The sequence below is a fragment of the Thermobia domestica genome, chromosome 15 (assembly GCF_964235325.1).
Source record: "Thermobia domestica chromosome 15, izTheDome1.hap1.1, whole genome shotgun sequence".
In the NCBI taxonomy this organism is placed as follows: Eukaryota; Metazoa; Arthropoda; class Insecta; order Zygentoma; family Lepismatidae; genus Thermobia; species Thermobia domestica.
Window position 1 is genome coordinate 25,352,573 of NC_137468.1, and position 22,606 is coordinate 25,375,178.

General features: G+C 35.0%; 1 protein-coding gene across 1 annotated transcript in view; it reads right to left on the reverse strand.

The window, feature by feature from the left end:
• Positions 1 to 17,379, reverse strand: part of Mettl2 (methyltransferase-like protein) — a 50,394-nt gene extending 33,015 nt beyond the window's left edge. The window contains exons 1-2 of the mRNA XM_081741451.1: positions 16,968 to 17,379; positions 3,366 to 3,518 (exon numbers count right to left, since the gene is read on the reverse strand). Of these exons, the coding sequence (XP_081597577.1) occupies positions 3,366 to 3,518; positions 16,968 to 17,194 (380 nt within the window). The 5' untranslated portion in view covers positions 17,195 to 17,379. The remainder of the gene's footprint in view (positions 1 to 3,365; positions 3,519 to 16,967) is intronic.
• Positions 17,380 to 22,606: the final 5,227 nt, after the last annotated feature.

Consider the following 22,606-nt stretch of genomic DNA (forward strand, 5'->3'; position numbering starts at 1 on the left):
AGTCTAATCAGTATGCCTGTAACTCAAACAATGCAATAGAACGACGACAATTATAGTGTCATTGTTGTGTATCTACCGTACATAAAGGAATTATACTCAATATGAACTCTCTCCCAAAGTAGTTTTGAGCCACATTATTGTAAATAGCCCTCCCCTTGGTACCTTCGGTGTCTTAACGCTCTTGCAAATTGCCTACTTTCACCTGCAATAAAATTCCTAAGCTACTTCGCAACAGTGTCATCAGCGCCCTAGCCACCAGTACTACTTTTCTTCCGGGGGATTAATAAATATTCCCTCGCGCAAGCATGCCCAATAAAATAGAAGATCGCCAAGAGTTTAGTGGTTTTTATGCTGATAAATATTTGCAGATACGGCAAAGCTGAAGCTGTTGGCATACATAAATGAAACTCTTAAGTCATTTATATATATAAAGAATCTAGTACGCAAAATTCTCCCTTCTTTTGTTATCAATGTTCCATATACCATCACCATGAGGCACTGTAAACAAGTGTGGATCAAAAGCTAATTTGACGAAGTGTACACTATTTAGTGTGCACTCCATTAGTAGACTTCGAGTGTGTATCCTCGAAGTGTGCACTATGCACTTTTGGACACGGCCTATATATATATATATATATATATATATATATATATAGCCAAGCAACTCTCATTGGATCACTTTATATAGATTGACCCATATATACAAATACAAAATTAACAAAATAAATTACTAAGCTTTTCGATCCCGTATAAATACAGATCACAAAAACGAAAAAGAGAAAAACGTCAAATTAGTATGTAGTCTCACACAGTAATATCTATATAATAGATTAGATTTTGCTCCAATTTTTTAAAATTCTATTTCATTTATTTTATATCTTTTTTTTAAAAAAAGAGAACAGAGATTTCGTAAGTCCATTTTGCGTTAGTCTGTCAGTTTTAGTATTACATAAGCTAACCGAGATTTCGTAAGTCCATTTTGCGTTAGTCCGTCAGTTTTAGTATTACATAAGCTAAGTTGAAAATATAGGGAATAAAAGACGCAAGACTTGAATTTCTGTGAACAATAAACGGTTCAAACAGGTATAAACGAATTTTTCAGAGATGATGATTTTGTTATGCTGGTGGTTCCTTGCATGGTTTCACTCTTTGTGACTGCGGTTAAGAGTTTATATCTGTTAACGAAAAGAATTTGAATAGTTGTCGAAAAATGCTCCAGTAAACAGGTGTAGATTTCATAAATGACTAAGGCACCAGATTAAGAGCATTTAATATAATGAAGATAATCTTGAAGTGAAGGTATACTTCGGAAGGTATTGCTGGTTACGTACTTAAAATAGTCTCTCTCAAGAACGCTTTTTTAAAAATTTGCAGAAATCAAATTTTGGAGGACATGCCCTACCCATACAAATTACAGCCGACAGATGTTCATTGTAACACTTTTTCTAACTTTTGCATTAAAATGAACATGATATACATTTATGTCCAATTAGTGTATGATTCTTTAATTTTCTAAGAGAATGGAACAGTGTCTCTCCGTGACTTATATGTACTCGCTGCTGCTTTCAGTTAGCTATTACTACGCAAATGGATATGTAGGTCTTACAATTAAACTTAAAGAAGAAAATATTATGCACACTCACGCTCATAAATATTGAAATTCTTGTACCTCTCGGCACAAAAATTATAGCAAAGTATTCTTTGGGTGCAAAGTCTTTCAACATGAGATCCCTTAAGGTCGACAAGAGTCAGGCTGAGAGGACATGAAGTTATTGTGGATAGTGAATGAAATAATAAACATATACACTTAGAAGAATCTCTGCCAACCTTATATTAGAGAAATATAAACAGATGTTTGCAAGTGGTTATGTGAGAAATGGAGCCATAGTTAACTGAATTCTTGTATTGTAATTCTTAATCTATCCTGTGATTGTCGACTGTGACTGTCGAAACAGGGTGGGGAGGTGCTGATTGAGTTCCTCCGTCACTTGCTCCGCAGTGGCACGACGGTTCTGCGTGACAATGCGCTTTAATACCCGGCGTGACCTGTCACTCATGATTTTCTTCCGCCCACTGTTCCGCTTCCCCGATGTGCTTTTCCCGTGTGTTGTGTAGGCCGTCATCACCTTCGACACTGCTCCAGGCGACACACCTAACACAGTAGCCACTGCCGTCACACTCCACATAACTGCGCACCAACAATTTGCCCTCTTTGAAAATCTGAGAGGTCTCCCATTTTACACTACTTCCGTCTGCTGCAGCCACTAGACACTGCTGTTCCACTGCGCCTGACGTAGTGTGGAGACCGAACATAACACACAACCACCAGCGGTCCGGCGCCACGACACCACTGCCAACCCATACATTTGACGTGTTGCCAACTACAGGTGTTTCCATTTTTCTGATCACCATCTGTATATATATAATATTCTTATCAGACAAGATAATAAAATTAGTTTGGTTATAGTTTGAAACTTCTCTCCGATGCCATGACGATATACAGCATGTCAGATTAGTTATCCTTCACAGAGATATTCTGAAGATGTTGATTAGCACCGGCATGTAGATCTGTGTGAACCTCTGAAGTGTTGGGTAACAATTACCCTGGTATTATCGGACTTCGCAAAACAGCAGTCTCGGTATAAACGTGAATTAGATTCCACAACTCAGACAAGATATTTTAACAGTAACTTACTTGAAAATCAGAACACCAAAAAAGTAACTCCAAAACATAGTTTACTTCGCTACTAACGAGAAACCATTTATTATGCGTGAGAAATGTGGATTACAATGCTATAATTCGAGTAATCAATACCACAACTTAATGCAATACATCATGCGCTTCCTCAACAACGGATTACCTCCTTATCATTCTCATTAACACTTTTTTTTTTTTTTTTTTTTTTTTTTACAACATACGCGTGCTAATTTACTTCCTATCATGCAAAATTTTATCACATACCATAGAGTTTCAACGTACACTTTTTCATTACTTATATTTATTCTCATAACTGCAACAGTATCATAAAATAATCAAGATTTGACGAATCTAGTAAGAGTAATCGCTGAAACTTCTATGTACATGCATTAAGATATGAATCTTCTCTCATCGCAAAGCTGTATATTGTAAAGAAACTTATTGATTGTATATTGATAGAGTATTCTATAGGGAAATACTACAAAGGTAAGTTCAATTCGAGAATCATGAAGAACCAAAAACCGAAAATTTGTGTTGTTATACGTACAGGTTTTTATTATGAAATAAAATAAAACTTAAAAACCTACTTCCAGAAATCTGAATGTTCTGTCTCTCTAGTTTCATTACAAATGTTACAAATGAGCAAATAAAGTGAAAGTCGACTCACCGATTCTGATGAATTCCATAAAATTCATCCCAATATTTATCAGCGTTTTTTTCATAATTTTCCTGCTCTTCTTTGCTAAGGAGAATAGCTGAGTTCTCACGTACTTTGGCTTCTGCTAAATTCAATTGCTCTGCATTCCATTGCACATTATCCCTGCAAGGTATAAATAATTACTTTACGTCTACAGAAAATAATTTCTCTACTTATTCCAATTATATTACGATGTCAGTCATAACTTCTTCGGCTAGTATTCTGGAGTGCAAGGATAAAGAAAGATATTCGTTAGATATTTCAGTGTAAACTGGCATTCAGCTGTAACTGGAATTATATTGGCAAATAAATAAATAAATAAAATCAAAAGAAATTGGTTAAGAGAATATTAACTTTAAACATGTATAAACCATGTAATACAAAATATTGTGTATTTCTTATCTTGACAAAACTTCACTTGCTTTATTAAATGCTGTCAAAGCACGGAAGCCCACAAACATTCTTTTAATTCCTTCAAAAGTACGTCTTGGAAACTATTAATTAAGTCCGATAATATATTTTCAAATTTTAACCCACCAGGCCAAACTGAGTCGTCGTTAATAATAAACAGGAAAAACAACCGTTTTTATATCAGACGAATTCCTCTATAATTGTTATTTTTTAATTAGGGAAGGCCGGGGTAATAAGAGACAGGAGTTATAAGAGAGCCAAAAAATACCCTAAATATCAAACCAACATTATTACAAAAATAAGTAATGGCAACGTCAATACCTTTACTTTCCTACCCCACTTACACTCATGAACTAATATGAGTTTTTATATTGTTGTCACGCTATGAAAAACTACCTTCACTTTGAACTTACCATAGAAGTTCGTAATTGTTTTAAAATAAAATTTTATTGCGAAAAGTGAGTTAAAAATGTGGAAATGACTGCTATGCAACTTTGGGAATAAGATTATGAAGATTGATGTGAAATTTTGAAAAATGCTGAAACATTGCATTTCAGGTCAATTGAGGGCATCTCTTATTATCCCTTTTAGAAATTTTGAAGGAGTAATAAGAGACAGCTGTCTCTTATTACCCCAGTTCAACTTTATGATTATTTAGCGCATGTGACGAGTATAACCTGCTAGTTTTTGTATATAGAAAGTAAATAGGAATATTCCTACTCTGGCAATCCAGTCAGAGTCTGTGCATAGATAGTGACAGTGGAGAATATGCTTTGGATCAACTAATTTCATCATCAACTGGTGAAAGTTTGCCAAAAGAAATTGATCCAACCAGAGCAGAATCTTGCTTAGAAATGTATTAGCCGTGTACTACGATCTTGACTGGTATAATGGATGGGTTATTGCTTTCCCAGATGAAGGACCGTGCAAGGTTAAATTTTTGAAAAGAGGACTAAGTGGTTTCTATTGGCCTGGCTATGATAACATTCAAACAGTGACATCCAAATTTGTGTTTTATGGACCTATCAAACTGGATGGAAATGAAAATGGGCCATTCCAGATTTCCAGAGGATAGCTCCAAAAAATTCGTTCTGTTTATAGCAAAGTGAAAAAGGACTTTTGAAACCAAAGCAGAAAGATTAAATATGACTCCTCTTCTTTTGGTAGGCCTAGGTGTTTGTAGGATTATTCTTAATATTTGTTCAACTCATGCCTATATGCCAAGAGCTCTTTTTGGCCTATACATTTTTCCTATGTTTGTTTAAGTGGTCCAGCCTAAGATAATTAATAAGGCCTACCTGCTATAATTATGTAACACTAAAGTTTAAATTACATTTATGAGGTTTCTAATATTAACTTGGATTTTACACAGGCTAGCATGACATGTCCAAACTCTTTTGTATATTTTTCATACGATCGTTCGACTGTACATCGTAAAAGGTTTAATATTCATCTTGCATATTTTTCGAAAATGTAGTTTTACAAGGGTTACATTTTACATAAAATTTGGACAACAATAGATTTACAATATTTTTCAATGTTCTATTCGTATATGATTACAATTAAATAGCTTTTTCAATCCATTTAAGTTAGCTAAAACTACTTTTCAAATGCGGTGATTTTTTTTTTTCCATTGAGAATTTAGGCACTTTTTATGTTGATTTTCGACATTTTCTAGAAAATTTCTTGTCAGCATTCTTTTTTATTTGGTAGTATGAGTTTTATCCATGATGTATCTAGATTCCGTAAAACGCAACTATACTTTGTTTCAATGATTTTTGATATTTAGTACATAGGCAAATACATTTTCCGAACGAACTATTGAATTTCATCTTTTAAATCTTGATATTTCGGGAACACATGTACATATTTCAGATCTGAAAAAAGTAAGTTGTTCAGAATTGTCTAAGATTTTTCTTTAAACCATTACTCATTTTCTATTCTATGTGTATGAGTACTGAGAGCCCTGTTTCTTATTACTGCTTAGGGTAATAAGAGATACTGACTTTGACTTGAACAAAATTTTTCGCGATTTTTTTTTTTTTTTTTTTTTTTTGGTGTGAAAAAGCAACTGGAAAAATGTGTTAATACATCAGCAGGTTTCATTTTTTTAGTACAATTACATATATTTTTTTCTAGATCCTCAAGAAATGAATGCAAGTGCAAGAATACTTTTTTGTCTCTGATTACCCCGGCCTCCCCTAGATACAAAAAGTGAAAAAATGCACGACTTATCCACGAATCGAATCCAGATCTCCGGCTTAAAATGCCGACACGTTAACCACTACGCTACATGAACAACCATACACTCTATTGCTCTTCACATTGGTGTTTAACCATTCAGATCCTGTTGTGCTTGAACAACCAGTGTTTATATTATAGAACACCTCTAAGGGTTGAATTAGAGTTGTAGTGCAGACTAAGTGATCTGAGTACCTGCGCACTGACTTCAAGAGTGATACAATATACCAAGGACAGTCAAGAAGTTCCCAGGATTTGTTGTAACTATTTATTACCACAATATAGGTACACATTCACTTAATCGCCTTCAAAATAGGATTCTTGAGAACTATTTATTACCACAATATAGGTACACATTCACTTAATCGCCTTCAAAATAGGATTCTTGAGAACTATTTATTACCACAATATAGGTACACATTCACTTAATCGCCTTCAAAATAGGATTCTTGAGAACTATTTATTACCACAATATAGGTACACATTCACTTAATCGCCTTCAAAATAGGATTCTTGAGAACTATTTATTACCACAATATAAGTACACATTCACTTAATCGCCTTCAAAATAGGATTCTTGAGAATTATTTATTACCACAATATAGGTACACATTCACTTAATCGCCTTCAAAATAGGATTCTTGAGAACTATTTATTACTACAATATAGGTACACATTCACTTAATCGCCTTCAAAATAGGATTCTTGAGAACTATTTATTATCACAATATAGGTACACATTCACTTAATCGCCTTCAAAATAGGATTCTTGAGAATTATTTATTACCACAATATAGGTACACATTCACTTAATCGCCTTCAAAATAGGATTCTTGAGAACTATTTATTACTACAATATAGGTACACATTCACTTAATCGCCTTCAAAATAGGATTCTTGAGAACTATTTATTATCACAATATAGGTACACATTCACTTAATCGCCTTCAAAATAGGATTCTTGAGAACTATTTATTATCACAATATAGGTACACATTCACTTAATCGCCTTCAAAATAGGATTCTTGAGAATTATTTATTACCACAATATAGGTACACATTCACTTAATCGCCTTCAAAATAGGATTCTTGAGAACTATTTATTACCACAATATAGGTACACATTCACTTAATCTCCTTCAAAATAGGATTCTTGAGAACTATTTATTACCACAATATAGGTACACATTCACTTAATCTCCTTCAAAATAGAATTCTTGAGAACTATTTATTACCACAATATAGGTACACATTCACTTAATCGCCTTCAAAATAGGATTCTTGAGAACTATTTATTACCACAATATAGGTACACATTCACTTAATCGCCTTCAAAATAGAATTCTTGAGAACTATTTATTACCACAATATAGGTACACATTCACTTAATCTCCTTCAAAATAGAATTCTTGAGAACTATTTATTACCACAATATAGGTACACATTCACTTAATCTCCTTCAAAATAGAATTCTTGAGAACTATTTATTACCACAATATAGGTACACATTCACTTATTCGCCTTCAAAATAGGATTCTTGAGAACTATTTATTACCACAATATAGGTACACATTCACTTAATCGCCTTCAAAATAGGATTCTTGAGAACTATTTATTACCACAATATAGGTACACATTCACTTAATCGCCTTCAAAATAGAATTCTTGAGAACTATTTATTACCACAATATAGGTACACATTCACTTAATCGCCTTCAAAATAGAATTCTTGAGAACTATTTATTACCACAATATAGGTACACATTCACTTAATCTCCTTCAAAATAGAATTCTTGAGAACTATTTATTACCACAATATAGGTACACATTCACTTATTCGCCTTCAAAATAGGATTCTTGAGAACTATTTATTACCACAATATAGGTACACATTCACTTAATCTCCTTCAAAATAGAATTCTTGAGAACTATTTATTACCACAATATAGGTACACATTCACTTAATCGCCTTCAAAATAGAATTCTTGAGAACTATTTATTACCACAATATAGGTACACATTCACTTATTCGCCTTCAAAATAGAATTCTTGAGAACTATTTATTACCACAATATAGGTACACATTCACTTAATCGCCTTCAAAATAGAATTCTTGAGAACTATTTATTACCACAATATAGGTACACATTCACTTAATCGCCTTCAAAATAGAATTCTTGAGAACTATTTATTACCACAATATAGGTACACATTCACTTAATCTCCTTCAAAATAGAATTCTTGAGAACTATTTATTACCACAATATAGGTACACATTCACTTATTCGCCTTCAAAATAGGATTCTTGAGAACTATTTATTACCACAATATAGGTACACATTCACTTAATCTCCTTCAAAATAGAATTCTTGAGAACTATTTATTACCACAATATAGGTACACATTCACTTAATCGCCTTCAAAATAGGATTCTTGAGAACTATTTATTACTACAACATAGGTACACATTCACTTAATCGCCTTCAAAATAGGATTCTTGAGAACTATTTATTACCACAATATAGGTACACATTCACTTAATCGCCTTCAAAATAGGATTCTTGAGAACTATTTATTACCACAATATAGGTACACATTCACTTAATCGCCTTCAAAATAGGATTCTTGAGAACTATTTATTACTACAATATAGGTACACATTCACTTAATCTCCTTCAAAATAGAATTCTTGAAAACTATTTATTACCACAATATAGGTACACATTCACTTAATCGCCTTCAAAATAGGATTCTTGAGAACTATTTATTACTACAATATAGGTACACATTCACTTAATCTCCTTCAAAATAGAATTCTTGAGAACTATTTATTACCACAATATAGGTACACATTCACTTAATCGCCTTCAAAATAGGATTCTTGAGAACTATTTATTACCACAATATAGGTACACATTCACTTAATCGCCTTCAAAATAGAATTCTTGAGAACTATTTATTACCACAATATAGGTACACATTCACTTAATCGCCTTCAAAATAGAATTCTTGAGAACTATTTATTACCACAATATAGGTACACATTCACTTAATCTCCTTCAAAATAGAATTCTTGAGAACTATTTATTACCACAATATAGGTACACATTCACTTATTCGCCTTCAAAATAGGATTCTTGAGAACTATTTATTACCACAATATAGGTACACATTCACTTAATCTCCTTCAAAATAGAATTCTTGAGAACTATTTATTACCACAATATAGGTACACATTCACTTAATCGCCTTCAAAATAGGATTCTTGAGAACTATTTATTACCACAATATAGGTACACATTCACTTAATCTCCTTCAAAATAGAATTCTTGAGAACTATTTATTACCACAATATAGGTACACATTCACTTAATCTCCTTCAAAATAGGATTCTTGAGAACTATTTATTACCACAATATAGGTACACATTCACTTAATCGCCTTCAAAATAGTCTACTTGAAAACACACACACACTTGTTCCATCGCTCCTGGCATTGCTGAAAACAACGTTGAAAGTCCTGTTTTCCGGTGTCACAACAGTTACCTTTCAGGCCCGTTTTCATCCTAAGGAAGAACAAGAAATTTACTGGTGCTTAATCAGATAGTAGGAAGGCTGGTAGAGAAGGGGAATGTTCGTTTCTGTGAGGCATTTTGCCACCGTAGAAGACATCCAAACTAACGCGACGGTTGGACTTCAGAACATACCAAAACAGGACTTTCAGCGTTGTTTCCAGCAATGGCAAGAGCAGTGGAACAAATGTGTGTTCTCAAGGAGCCCACTTTTAAGACGGTTAAGTAAATGTATACCTATATTGTGATAACAAATATTTACAACGAAATTCAGGGGACCTTCTGACTGCCTCTCAGGGAGCGAACTCGGAGAGTAGTTGCTGCGTTCGATTCTCGGTCCTGTCGTGGATTTTTTCACTCTTTGTATATCATGAGAAAAGACCGATGGTAATGACAAAATGTCATATTTTGCCATTTTTACACGAAATCCATGAATAAATGCCACTTATTGTGATCTTTGGCCACGTGCGCTATTTTATGATTGCTTAATAAGTTCACCTTTCAACTGGAAATACAAGTTACATTATTTGTCGTTATAGTGAAATCTAGATCACCAGCGGATTGTGGAATTTAATGCTCCCTACCGAACAATGAATCACCGTTGACGAACTAAATACTCTAAATACTCGGAAAGCATGGTTGATGTGTATGAATCCCAAGGTTGGAAAGTGCTTAAATTTGCTCCTGTTTCATTCATAGAAGAACAGGGTTGGTTGGTTTAAACCAGCTAGTAAAAAAAAAAAAAAAAAAAAAAAAGTTTAAACCAAAAAGTGAAAAATGTTCGTAAAAGTGTAAGTGTTCGTAAAATCTTGATGGACACACATTTGTGAGTTATCACGTTTCACTCCCGTATATTATTTGTATTATATTCAGACCTAAATTCCTAATTCATTACTCAATCGGATTATACTACAAAAGCAACTTTAGTTTTTTGTATAAGTTTATGAATGTTTCTTATGTGATTTTTTTCTAGTTTGTTATTATTATTATGCAGTTGCAATCAAAGAAAAATTCAAAATATTGTCTCGTTCTAATTGTGTGTACTTTTGATAAAATACATCGAAATGCCGTACTTTGGGGGTGGGGTGGGGGTCATACAAACTGCACGAGAGAAATCTATTGAAATCAGAAGTATCTTTGGTATCTATTTATATATAAATGGGTCAAAGTGGACTCAAATAATTCGTATCTTTATTCATTTTTCGTACTGATATGCAAATTAAGTCGTTGTATTTCTTTAACTTGGAATAATAAAAATCGTAGTGAACTAACTTGGGCTAAATTAGTTCTTCTGTACTGTAGTATTTTGAAATTGTCCATATGTAAATCTGTATAATGGTTTCACTTGTGCAACTATTTATCTTTTTGTCCTTCTGAAATGACTCTTGATAATTATATTAACAAGTACGTAAAGATCAGTACAACGTATTTTTATCAGGAGTCGGCAGACCTGTCTCAGTTGTGGCCATTTAGTCCCGGTTTCGAGTCCAAATGAAGGACAGTTTCCCTCGGATGTAAGCCGAGAAGCGATTGGATTCCGCTTTAAGTGTATGTGACCCCTTCCAACATAACCCGGTTGTTGCATAATAACATCAAGGCAAAACAAACTTATTTCTGCCCATATGTGAAATAAATACATAGAGCAAATTATTTAAACAAAAAAAAAGTTTAAACTTAAAAAACTTTAAAAAAAAAAATAAAAAATAAAAACCATGGTTTCTGCCAATCCTGTAGAACCTCAAACGCATGCTAACAGACGGTAAAATGTATGTGTGTATATAGAGGTGTAAACAATCTCAAGAAAATACTTGTGATATTGTGGAACAAGAAGTGAATTATGTGTTGTATAGCATGATGCTTATCAAGTTCTAATATGAACTTTCTCCGATACTGATATTTCTACGATTTGAGCTTGCTTGCTTTTTTTTTTTTTTTTTTTTTTTTTTTTTTTTTTTTTTTATCGTTTTGATATGTGGTTATTAATACTTTCACAACTACAATTCTCAATGCAAATCAACGCTTTTAATGTAAGTTATGGTAAATAAACGACATAAAAATACAACGAATACATTCATTTTTATAACATAAACTGACATTGTAACAATTTATTTTGCCATAACTGCAGATTTTTAAACATAAGACATAATTTCTTTGCTTTCTAAAAGTACTGGAGAGGTTTGAGGAAAGCCTTCGTCTCTCATTCTAAACGAAGGGGAAGTCCCAACCTACACTTCCTAGCGGGAGAAACCGCGCGGCAAACGTGTAGGTAGGGACCAACCGACTCCCGGGATAAGGAGTCAGGCTCTATCAAGTGCCAACGGCCTTCTCGGAGGGCGGATGAGCAGGAAGCAGGGCACCTTATTGTCCTTAGGAGGAGAAACTGTCCTAAATGTTGGATGAACCACAAGGTGGTTAACGGCATGGAGATATGGAAAGGAAATGGGAATACTACCACATTATCTTTTTCCCAGTAAGGACGAAGAAGGAGAATAAATAAATATAATGATGGCTCTTCCTGAGGTAAAACATTCCGGAGCTAAAACAGCCCCCGCTCGGATCCCCGGCTGGGGATTACTCCGGGAAGAATCATTAAAGGAGATCATTTCAGCATGGGAAGCTGGAACGTACGAACTGTACGACGTGCAGGTAAACTTGAAAATTTAAAATTTAATGGACTAATGTAAAGTGGACATCGTGGGCTTGAATGAAGTGAGATGGCCAGGAAAAGGTGAGGTAGTATCGGGGAATTACAGAATATTCTAATTGGGTGGCGATAAGGTCAAAAATGGTGTCACGATAGCAATGAAGAACGAAGTAAGCAAGAAGTGTAACCAAAATGGAATGCTGCACTGACCGCTTGATATTTGTAAAGTTAGGTGCAAAACCAGTGGATATCGTGATAATACTAGTGTATATGCCAAAAACCAACCATGATGGCAATGGTGTAGAAGTAATATAGTGTAAGGTTGTCACATGTCTCAACACCATGGTGCAACAATGTGTCTACTACACGTGCTTGCAGTAAACAAACATTTTACAGGCGACAGCAACGAAGAGGACGTTATCCATCACCGCAAATATTTGAAATGTGACGCAGGGGCCAGCAGCCAGCAACATTTTGGTATACAAGAGGAGTGCACACCTTAAGACGTATCAATCGTACCCCGTTGATCAAACTACTAAAAGCCATTTGCGCCTGGTCATTGGGCTCCTTGCCCTCTCTAAGAGTCCGGTTATTGAGAGGCATCTAACCTGGATTGGCAAAAACCATGGTTTTTATTGAAAAAAACAAAAATCCGGTTTTTTGGTTTAAACCCGGTTTTTTTGGTTTAAACCAGTTTTTTTTTTTTTTTTTTTTTTTTTAAAAATAATTTACTCTATGTATTTATATTAGATATGGACATAAATTAATTTGTTTCACCTTGGTGTTATTATGCAACAACAAAGTTATGCTGGAAAGGGTCACATAAGCTTAAAGCGGAATCCAAACCGCTTCTCGACTTACATCCAAGAGAAATTGTCCATTTGGACACTAAACCGGAACTAATTGGTCACAAATGCGATTGCCGACTCACTCACGAAGGACTCCTGATAAAAATACGTTGTACTGATCTTTACATAGGCCTACTTGTTAATATAATTGTCAAGAGTCATTTCAGAAGGACAAAAAGATAAATAGTTACACAAGTAAAAACATTATACAGAATTATATATAAATCGGGAAACTCCCGCCTTAGCCATTGGGAAAATCCTGTTATTACTTTAAATGTATTTGTATGTAAAATTTTAAGGTCAACGTATCATAATCACTACCGGTACGCTAAAACTGAGGTATTAAATTACAAATTTGGTATGTAGATATCATTCAATAAAATTAAAACAAAGTCAAATCCAAGTTGATGTTGGAAGCTACGTAGGCAGTTTATAAATTTTGCCAATTTCTATCGATATATTTAAGCAAGCTTGGCTTCTTTATAAAACAACAGGCATTCATTCAAGTAGAAATATATAATTTGGTTTCATTTCGTATGTTTAGGCTTAACATCCTTATGAAATACCAAGGTTATCACGGAGAAGACTTTCGCTTAAAGGGACACCTCGAATCGCTACTTGGTTTACACTTGAAACATGGGTTGTGGTTCGACCGAGAATTGAACACGGGACCCCTTGATTAAAAGGTGAAAAGTAGATAAACGTAATGCGGATGGTTTGATATGTGGAAACGTCACCATGAAGTTCATACGATTTAAAGCATTTTTCGTTTTTTTTTTAAATTTATATATATATATAAACCTTGGTTTAAAGCAGTCAACCCTGCATCTAACCAACAAATTCTCATTCCCTCTCTAAGACGCCCGGTCATTGAAAGTAACCTAACCAACAAAGCCCTAAGACGCCTGGTCATTGGATTCCTTTCACTTATTTACCTACATATTAGAGGAAACTTTGCTTACTGTAAGATACTTGTATTAAGAGGAATTTTGTAATAAAAAGGTGATGTGAAAGTCCAATCTCTCGTATGCCGAATTTTGCTCTACCTTATAAACTAGAAAGAATTTTACAATATGATTAGATTAGTGAAATATTACTTCAGGAGGGAAGAGGTAAGATCAACACCATAATAACGGGAGATTTCAACAGCGTAGTAGGAGAAGGAGCTGCGAATAAGGTAGTGGGACCATTTGGACTAGGTAGAAGAAACGAATGGAGTCAAAAGTTTATCGAGTTCTGTAGACAACATGATATAATAGTGATGAACACGTGGCTTAAGAAAAGGAAAACCAAGCTGTATACGTGGAAAAATCCAGGAGATAAGAAACGCTAACAAATCGATTACATTCTTGTCAAGTAACGTTTCAGGAATACTGTACGAGACGTGAAAGCACTACCGGGAGCGGACATTAATTTGGATCACAATTTCCTAATGACGGAAGTGCAAACCAGTTAAAATCGATCAAGAAAAATGGGAGGAGAAATCGAAAATGGAACTAGAGCGACTAAGAAATATGGACAGTGATCTGAAAGAAGAGACTGAAGAAAAATTCTGTGCAATGGGCGATATGAACGCCAATGTAGAAAATAGTTGGGGAAAAGATAAACAGATTTTTCTTGACACACTCAACAATAACACTGGCAGGATGGAAAAAACGGTGAGAAAATCATAGGTAACCGAAGCGAAGCTTAACAAGATGGAGGAATGCAGAAAGGCGAAAAACACGGACATTAAAGAATACAGAAGACTGAATAATGAACTGAGAAGAGAGACGGATAAAGCTAAAGAAAAAACATATAATAGTTATGTGAAGAAATAATCGTACTTCAACGACGCAGCAGATATGATCTTATGAATCAGAAAGCACAGGAGGAAAAGCTACCAAAAGTATACGAACTTTTGGAATTGAAGATCAACAAGATCATGTAGTTACTGAGTATCAAAGAATCCTTAGAATTTGGGAGGAATACATAAAAGATCTATATGATTAGAAGAACCACTCAAAGATATTGCGATCGAAGCAGGAACAGATAGATGGTGAAGAAAAAGGACACAGTACATGGAAAAGTGCAGTAATACAAGCAATCGAAGACATGCGAAGGAGAAAGGCCACTGAAGACGACAACACACCGGCAGATTTGCTCAAGGGATTAGTAGACAATGTAATGAAAATACTGACTTCACTTATCAACAAGATCTACCTGAGTGGAGAATGGCCAAAGGATTTTCTTGATGTTATAATGATTGCATTTCCTAAGAAAAAAGTGCAGCTTTCACAGAACTATTAGCCTGATTTCCCACACTAGAAAGGACATTGCGCGCACACTGAAGAGGCGACTGGGAAGTACGATAGAAGAGATGTTGGAGGAAGATCAATTTGGATTACGGAAAGAAAAAGGCACCGGAGATGCTACTGGATTGAGAGTTATATCAGAACGAGTTCTTCATATAAAGCAAGAATTGTGTTTGTGCTTCATCGACTAGCAAAATGCTTTCGACCGGGTCAATTGGACGAAATTTCTGAAAATACTTAAAGAAATCGGGGTAACTGGAGAGACCGACGACTCATTCACACGGTAATAGTATACGTGAGAACCCCCCTGATCTGCGTTTCTTCTGTGTTCTATTACCACTTCTACATGAAATACCATAAATTTTCTACGTAGTGCAATAATAACAAGTATCCATGTGCACAAGACATGCGATATGCGTTAAATCCCCCCCCCCCTCACACACACATAGTCATAGATAAAGTACAAAGGCACTACACATGCAGATATAAAGTACAGGTACGTTCTTTTTTATTTTCGTATCAGTCGATGAGTCGCTTTGTTACCCCCTTTGTAAGTTCGTACATACTCAATGAATAATCCCTAAACGTATGAGCGTCCTGCTCCTTAGGGAACTGATGCAGCTTCATGTATACTATATTCCCAATACAAACCATGAAGGTAAATACAACGTAATGTATCTTAATCTAACCTCACCTAACCAAACCAAAATTAGGCTATAGGTAACAAAACAGTATGAGTTCTTAAGATAAATTTCTGACCCCCCGCAATTAGAATGTATCCAAATTAACTAAATGATTAAGTACAGCTGTGGTTCCCAACATTTTGTGTGACGACATTTCACTGAACACTCACAACATCGTGACATACTTGTTTGATATAAATTATAATAGTGTAAACCGTCACGGATCTATCCATTCTGACACTGGTCCACATTCATTAAGTCATAATAAAGACAGTAATCAACCTGGTTACTAACCCAACCTCACTCGTTATCGCTCGCTCGGCATTACTATGTGAATTAAGTATTAGCCTTTGATAAGGCGAGAACCAACATGACTACTAACCCACCTTAACCTATCTGGGGGCTCCAGTATTCTAGAACTTTTCCGTCTAAGAGTATAATGGGCATGAACTACGAACTTTTTTTTAACCCTCGCACTGCCTCTATAAATGTTTCGTGAATGATTTGCATTATTGAGTGCAGATTCACTTCACGAGGGCTGTATATAAATACAGCGCTTGGACATATACTCTAAAAACTAGTGCATAAAACATGGGCCAACTTAAAAATTTAAACTGATAGGTAGGTTTCACAAAAAAAAAAAGAATGTTATGTAACTGAATCAGGGCAGAGGCGAAGCAGGAGGGCCTGTGTCTGAAGAGAGCAGGCGCTACCCCGTTAATTTGGCCAAATTAATCGGTTCATATAACTGTATTCGACCACCTAAGTACAAGACAATAAAGAGGGTTAAAATCATCGCTGATACGAATGACAATTTTAGTGCTATTTTCAATGTTACTTGTTAGTAGGCTATCTAAAGGAAAAGTAGCGAACAACTTACCAAGCATTATGTTGGAATACATCTTTTGGGTCTTTTAAGAATCTATTACCAAACTGAGGTCTCGATGTACTGAAAACTTCTGTTTTATCCTGCTCACACTCGTCAGACATCCTACTATAACATTCAACCCTTGCACTTAAAGGCAAGAAAGTATTTAAAGAAGTGGCATTCAGGAAATGTGGCCAGCTTTTTTCCAAGTACCTAAAATATTGCAGTAAAGTTTTCATTCCATACTGTATATTAAATCAGATCTTCCTAAATAAAAGCCTTTTTTTTCGCTATTTTATTTTCACCACACATTCATCCATTGTTATTCTTTTTCTTCTTCTTCAGCTAATGATCCATATTTCTTAGTTTTCCTCAAGAAAATTTCCCTCGACTGACATAACATTTTCTTTTTTCGTATCAAATTTTCCCTACTTTGTTCAGTGTCCAATTACTATAAAAGAAGTTGTGTGACAAGATTAATTTAGCTGCATTTAGTAATAAAGAAACTACCAACCAAATATGTTTCATTCATTTGCCTTTTGCTTCTATTCTTTTTACTTTTTCCTTCACAAAAAAATACACCCAACCAAAAATGAGCGCAAATTATGCAATTCTGAACAGACACAACACACACACACATACACAGATTATTGCTATATTATTGGTTTATTTCTGAAGAACAAAGACATATTTAAACATTTATATTGGTCAATCACTCAAATGCAACAATTTCATTTAATTTTCACATTTTATAAATCTATATACGAAATTTCCCTATATTAGGGTCAGTTCCCACAAACTACGAACACATTGATGCTCCGGTACAGAAAGCTGCTCGGCAATTCAGTAACAAGCAGATGAGAATGTTTAGATTAAATTAGTTCACTACAAATCGAATAAGATGTGGAAGGCATATTCTCACACTGCGTGGACACTTATATCAGGGCTACCAAAAAATGTTGCTCACGATGATGATAGAATGCTCGCTTCCACGCGGGCGGCCAGGATTGGTTTCCCAGCCGATGCAACACAAGCTATTCATTCTATTCAACTACTTGGGTTATTAATGTTACTAAGTCAGTTTTGGAGCCTACACGCTGTCTTTTTTTCTGGGTATACACGTTGATTTCGACAACAACCAACTTACTATTGATAACAGAAATTTAAAGATTGTTTCTACTTGTCCTTGATACTTTATTGCTAAAGTCAAAACGAGTTAGACAAATTCTGACGGGATACATTGTATGGGTGAAATGAAATGAAATTTTGAGTTTTACGTCCCACGATTATGCCGGTTAGGCTAAAGGAGACGGTGATAATGAGTAATGAATGACACATTGTATGGGTATCTCCAATTACTTCGTCGTCATATCCCATAGCTTATGCTGTGTTGAATTGTAAATTATTTGCTTATTTGTTTGTTGTGTGTTATAATGTATGTTCTTGTCCGGTCCCCAGTTGGGAGCCTATGTATACTTACGTAAAATTTTCTCTGACGCCACGCCTACCTCTTTGGCAGTAGTGGACGAACAGGAAAACATTATGTTTCAATGGACAAGCATTCGAACCTTTCCCATATTTGTAATGGAACTTTAGGCGGCAGCTTTTGCCTTGTTAATTACGTATCCCAGAGGTAGATGACAGTGCGAACTCTCTGGGAAAGTAGAAGAGAAACCGAAATAGGGCTCGTATATTGAAAGTGATGAATAACTGCGGATAAGATTGATCGGTATGCGGCTGCCAACTGGCACTAGAATATGAGATAAGTTCAATTCGTCTTGACTACAGTAGCACAGAGGTGTAGTACGATAACCTTGTTGATACAGTCTATACGATGTTTGTGCAGTAACAAGATACAAAGGAAAGAGTACATGCCTGCGCGACCAACCTGCAGGGTGATCCAGCGGCGAGCTGTAAGCTGCGGCAAAAGAACCGAATAGTCTTTGCCCTTGCTGTGACGTGGTTCCTCCTGGTATCGATACCACTCTCGTTGTCGTTGTTTCCAGAGATGCACCTGTAGTGTCGCTGTTGGGATAAGAATGTTTATGATTCTTTTATGTTGCGTTTCCTACTTAGCGAGTGTCGGCGGCAGTGTTGTCAACTATTCCAAAACGTTCAGGAGCTAAAACTCGTTGATCTTTATCCTGAAGAATGTTAAGTTGATGTTTGATATAACTATGAATCCAAGCCGAACGTATCGAGTCTTGGAGACTCTGTAAGGCACCAAGGCTATCATTGCAGATGCCAAAACATTAATTATTGTTCGCGATGGCATGTCGTAAGCCAGTGCGAATAGCCCAGAGTTCTGCAAGGAAGGTCATCAATTGAAAGTCGGAAAAAATGTTACTGCAAAACTCATGAAATGACACAAAACGTGTGATCACTTAACACCAAATAATGTAGATAATGATATATTCAAAACTAGCTCTTGCTATGTTAATACTCAAACTCTCTCAACGTCTGCCTCAGAAGTGGAAGACGTACCAGACGATTTCTCATGCAAATGCATCTTATTGTTCCGAATTGATTATACCAATTGCAAATAGAGTGCTTTGGTTGCGTTCTTTACGAAATTTTGTATGAAACTCACATTGAACACTCAAAACAGATCGACTAACGTGAAATTGTAGGATGTAAATCCACTACAGGCAACCATCTTGAAACTTATTATTCTGTCACATCGTTTACGAATTTCGAACTATCTCAACCGTGCCAAACAAACCTCAAGAATGTAGTCGATTGTATTTCACAATTTTAATCATCGACCGACTTTCAGCACTCATCGAATGATTTCTTATTGTTCAAGAAATTTTTCAAACACGCTGTATAATCACCTATAAACACAAATATCACTAACTATAAGTATTACGGAGAGCTACGTGGAATACCTGTGGAGAATTCTTCAATAGAAATTTAATAAAGCAGCACGTGTGAAATCTGCCATACAAAAATTGATAAATGGCGCTTCACCGGATATAATTGCTGATGTGACACGGTGTATATGTGATAATAATGTACATGCAACAATTAATTCCGATTTAACTTAGTATATGATTTTAATTTAGAGTTAAGGAAGAAAGTAAGAAGAAGAGAGGAAGAGAAGAAAGTAAGGGAGAAACTAGTATTAGGTTAATAAGTTTATAGGAAATTATATTTAATATTAAGTGCTATCAGCAATGATGAATATACGTGTGTATGCTATAGCAATATTCATTTAAGATATAACAATATTTGTACTAATACACCTGAAACAATTACCCACAAGCTACTTGGTTGTTTCACCATGACATCATCTGCTTTATCCAAGGTTTAATTTGATTTTTAGAAGGATATTCACAATTTTCTTGCATTTTTTGTTTCTCTATATTAAAATATCTAAAAATGCAATATCAAGTTTCAGTATTTAATGACAAATCATTTTTTTAAGTAAAGACATTTATCAATTTCAGATATTTGAAAAACAAACAACACTGTGTACAAGAAACGAACACATAAAAAAAATAACGTGAGCGATCACATATTTGACATTCTATAGTTGTTGGGTTTAATCAAAAAGAAAAGATTAATAAACAGAAAAGAAAAAAATGCACAGAAAGTCTTTTGTCATTGCATAATTTTCAAATAATCTGTTTCCGCTGAGGGTCGAGTTTGAAATATCTTTAACTACATTACTCACCTCCCGAACCAATTAATCTACTATCATTGAATCGATTCCCCTGTTATATTCGCATCTACATGGATTTCATTACACTACAAATGTACTCTTTCATAATATTGACCACTAAGAGTAGATGTTTCCTATCATACCATTCAAGCAGATCAATATAGCTCAATTAGGAGCCAATTCTCTTTTCTTTAATTGTTTTTTTTTTGTTACGATATCATGCGGGACAACATTCTACTGCTTTACTTTACGACTTCCTCAGCATTATAACAATGAATTACTTAAGCAGGAGTTGTATCGAACTTCACTTAATAAATACATAACAGCATAAGTACTACTTCTAAGTAGATTATGAATGTAATGAGTTATGTGCAAATAAGTTTATGAAAAAGAAGAGAGAGAAATCAGCGAGAAATTGAAAAGATAGGCAGCAATGATAGAAACGTTAGTGAGTGGTAGAGGAATACAATCAAACAATGAAATCCGTAACTATATTCACGCATAATTTATTAGAACCAAATTCTTGAACCTCAAAGGTAACCGACCACTTGGTTTTTGGGAATGACAATCATAAACGATCAAAGATTGAGGCAAATGAGGTAAGCATGTACATCAATTCCAATTATATCTTAGTTGGGAGTCTTTCACACACTTGATATTTTTAAGTAGGATTACATTTCCTAATCACCAGAATAGGTGAATGATCTGAACATAACAGCGAAAGAGAGTCAACATATAATTATCACCAAATATGCTGTTAAACACGACACGAAATAAATAAAAATATCATTAGACTATCTTAATACTCCTTCTATCAGTGAAGCTGCAAGGTGACAAATAATTTTTATTCATTCTTTCATCTCAAGTTCCGAATTTATTCAGGAACGTACATAATCTAAAAGCGAGAAGTGATTTCGAGTCGTACATCCGTGAGAGCATGTAGGTCATGGCTACGATTCATTTGAGAGGAAAATGCATTTATAAAATATAGATGCATATAGATCACTTTTTATGTCATTTGTTAATTAATTATAAAACAAAGAGTTGCTGTACGAGTCTCTCCAACAAAATGGAACAACGTTCACACTACCTGAAACAATGCAAGTAATCTTCGATTTTTTCCTCCTAGATCATTATATCTCAAAGTGTGTTGTTTTTGTTATGAGGTGTTTTGAGAGAGAAAGAGTATAACAACAATCCTCAAATCCTACAACAGTTCCAAGACACAACCTCGCCTACTGGAGAGTTCACCAAGAACCAACTGCGAACAACATATGCCAATCTCATTACCAAGACAAAAAATGAGTGTTTAAGTGGCCATTTCTAGTGTTTGTTATAGTCAAACTGTCCCCGGCCAGATATGAATAGCATTGTAACTTCGTTGTGTTTCCTTGTTTCTTTGTTTTTTCCTGTAGGGTACTACATCTTGTGTTAGTAGATGGGCACATCACTGGTAGCTCTCCATGCTCACCTAGAGGCTAGCGCTCGCGTCTTTGCTGTACAGTATCCCGGTCCACATACCATAAAGGAACGAAATCATTTCCGTGTTTGTTTACTCTCATATTATGTAAGAATTATAAATGGCTGTGAGACAAAGATGACAGCTAACGTCTGAGTATAACTAGCTAATTTTTTTTTACTAAACTGGCGTTGTCAGAGAACCTCTCTGTTTTCGATTCAGTCGACCTGTTGGCGCAGGTGTGTTCAGAACTTCAGGTTGTCCTCATCAGTATTGTCGTCACTTAAATATATCCTTAGTTGTTACGTACTTGGTTATGCATGTTCTTGTGATATTCATCGGGCTCCCATTTCAGATAGATGCAGCAATCAATACATAAGAAAAGACAGACATCTGAAACAAAGGATAGTATCCGAAAATGCAACGAAGAATGAAGTAACTCTTCTAGCACAGTCTTCCTGTCAGTCCTATTGCAAAAAATGCGGACTGAGCAGTTTGTCACTGACAAAACGCCATCAAACCAAGGAA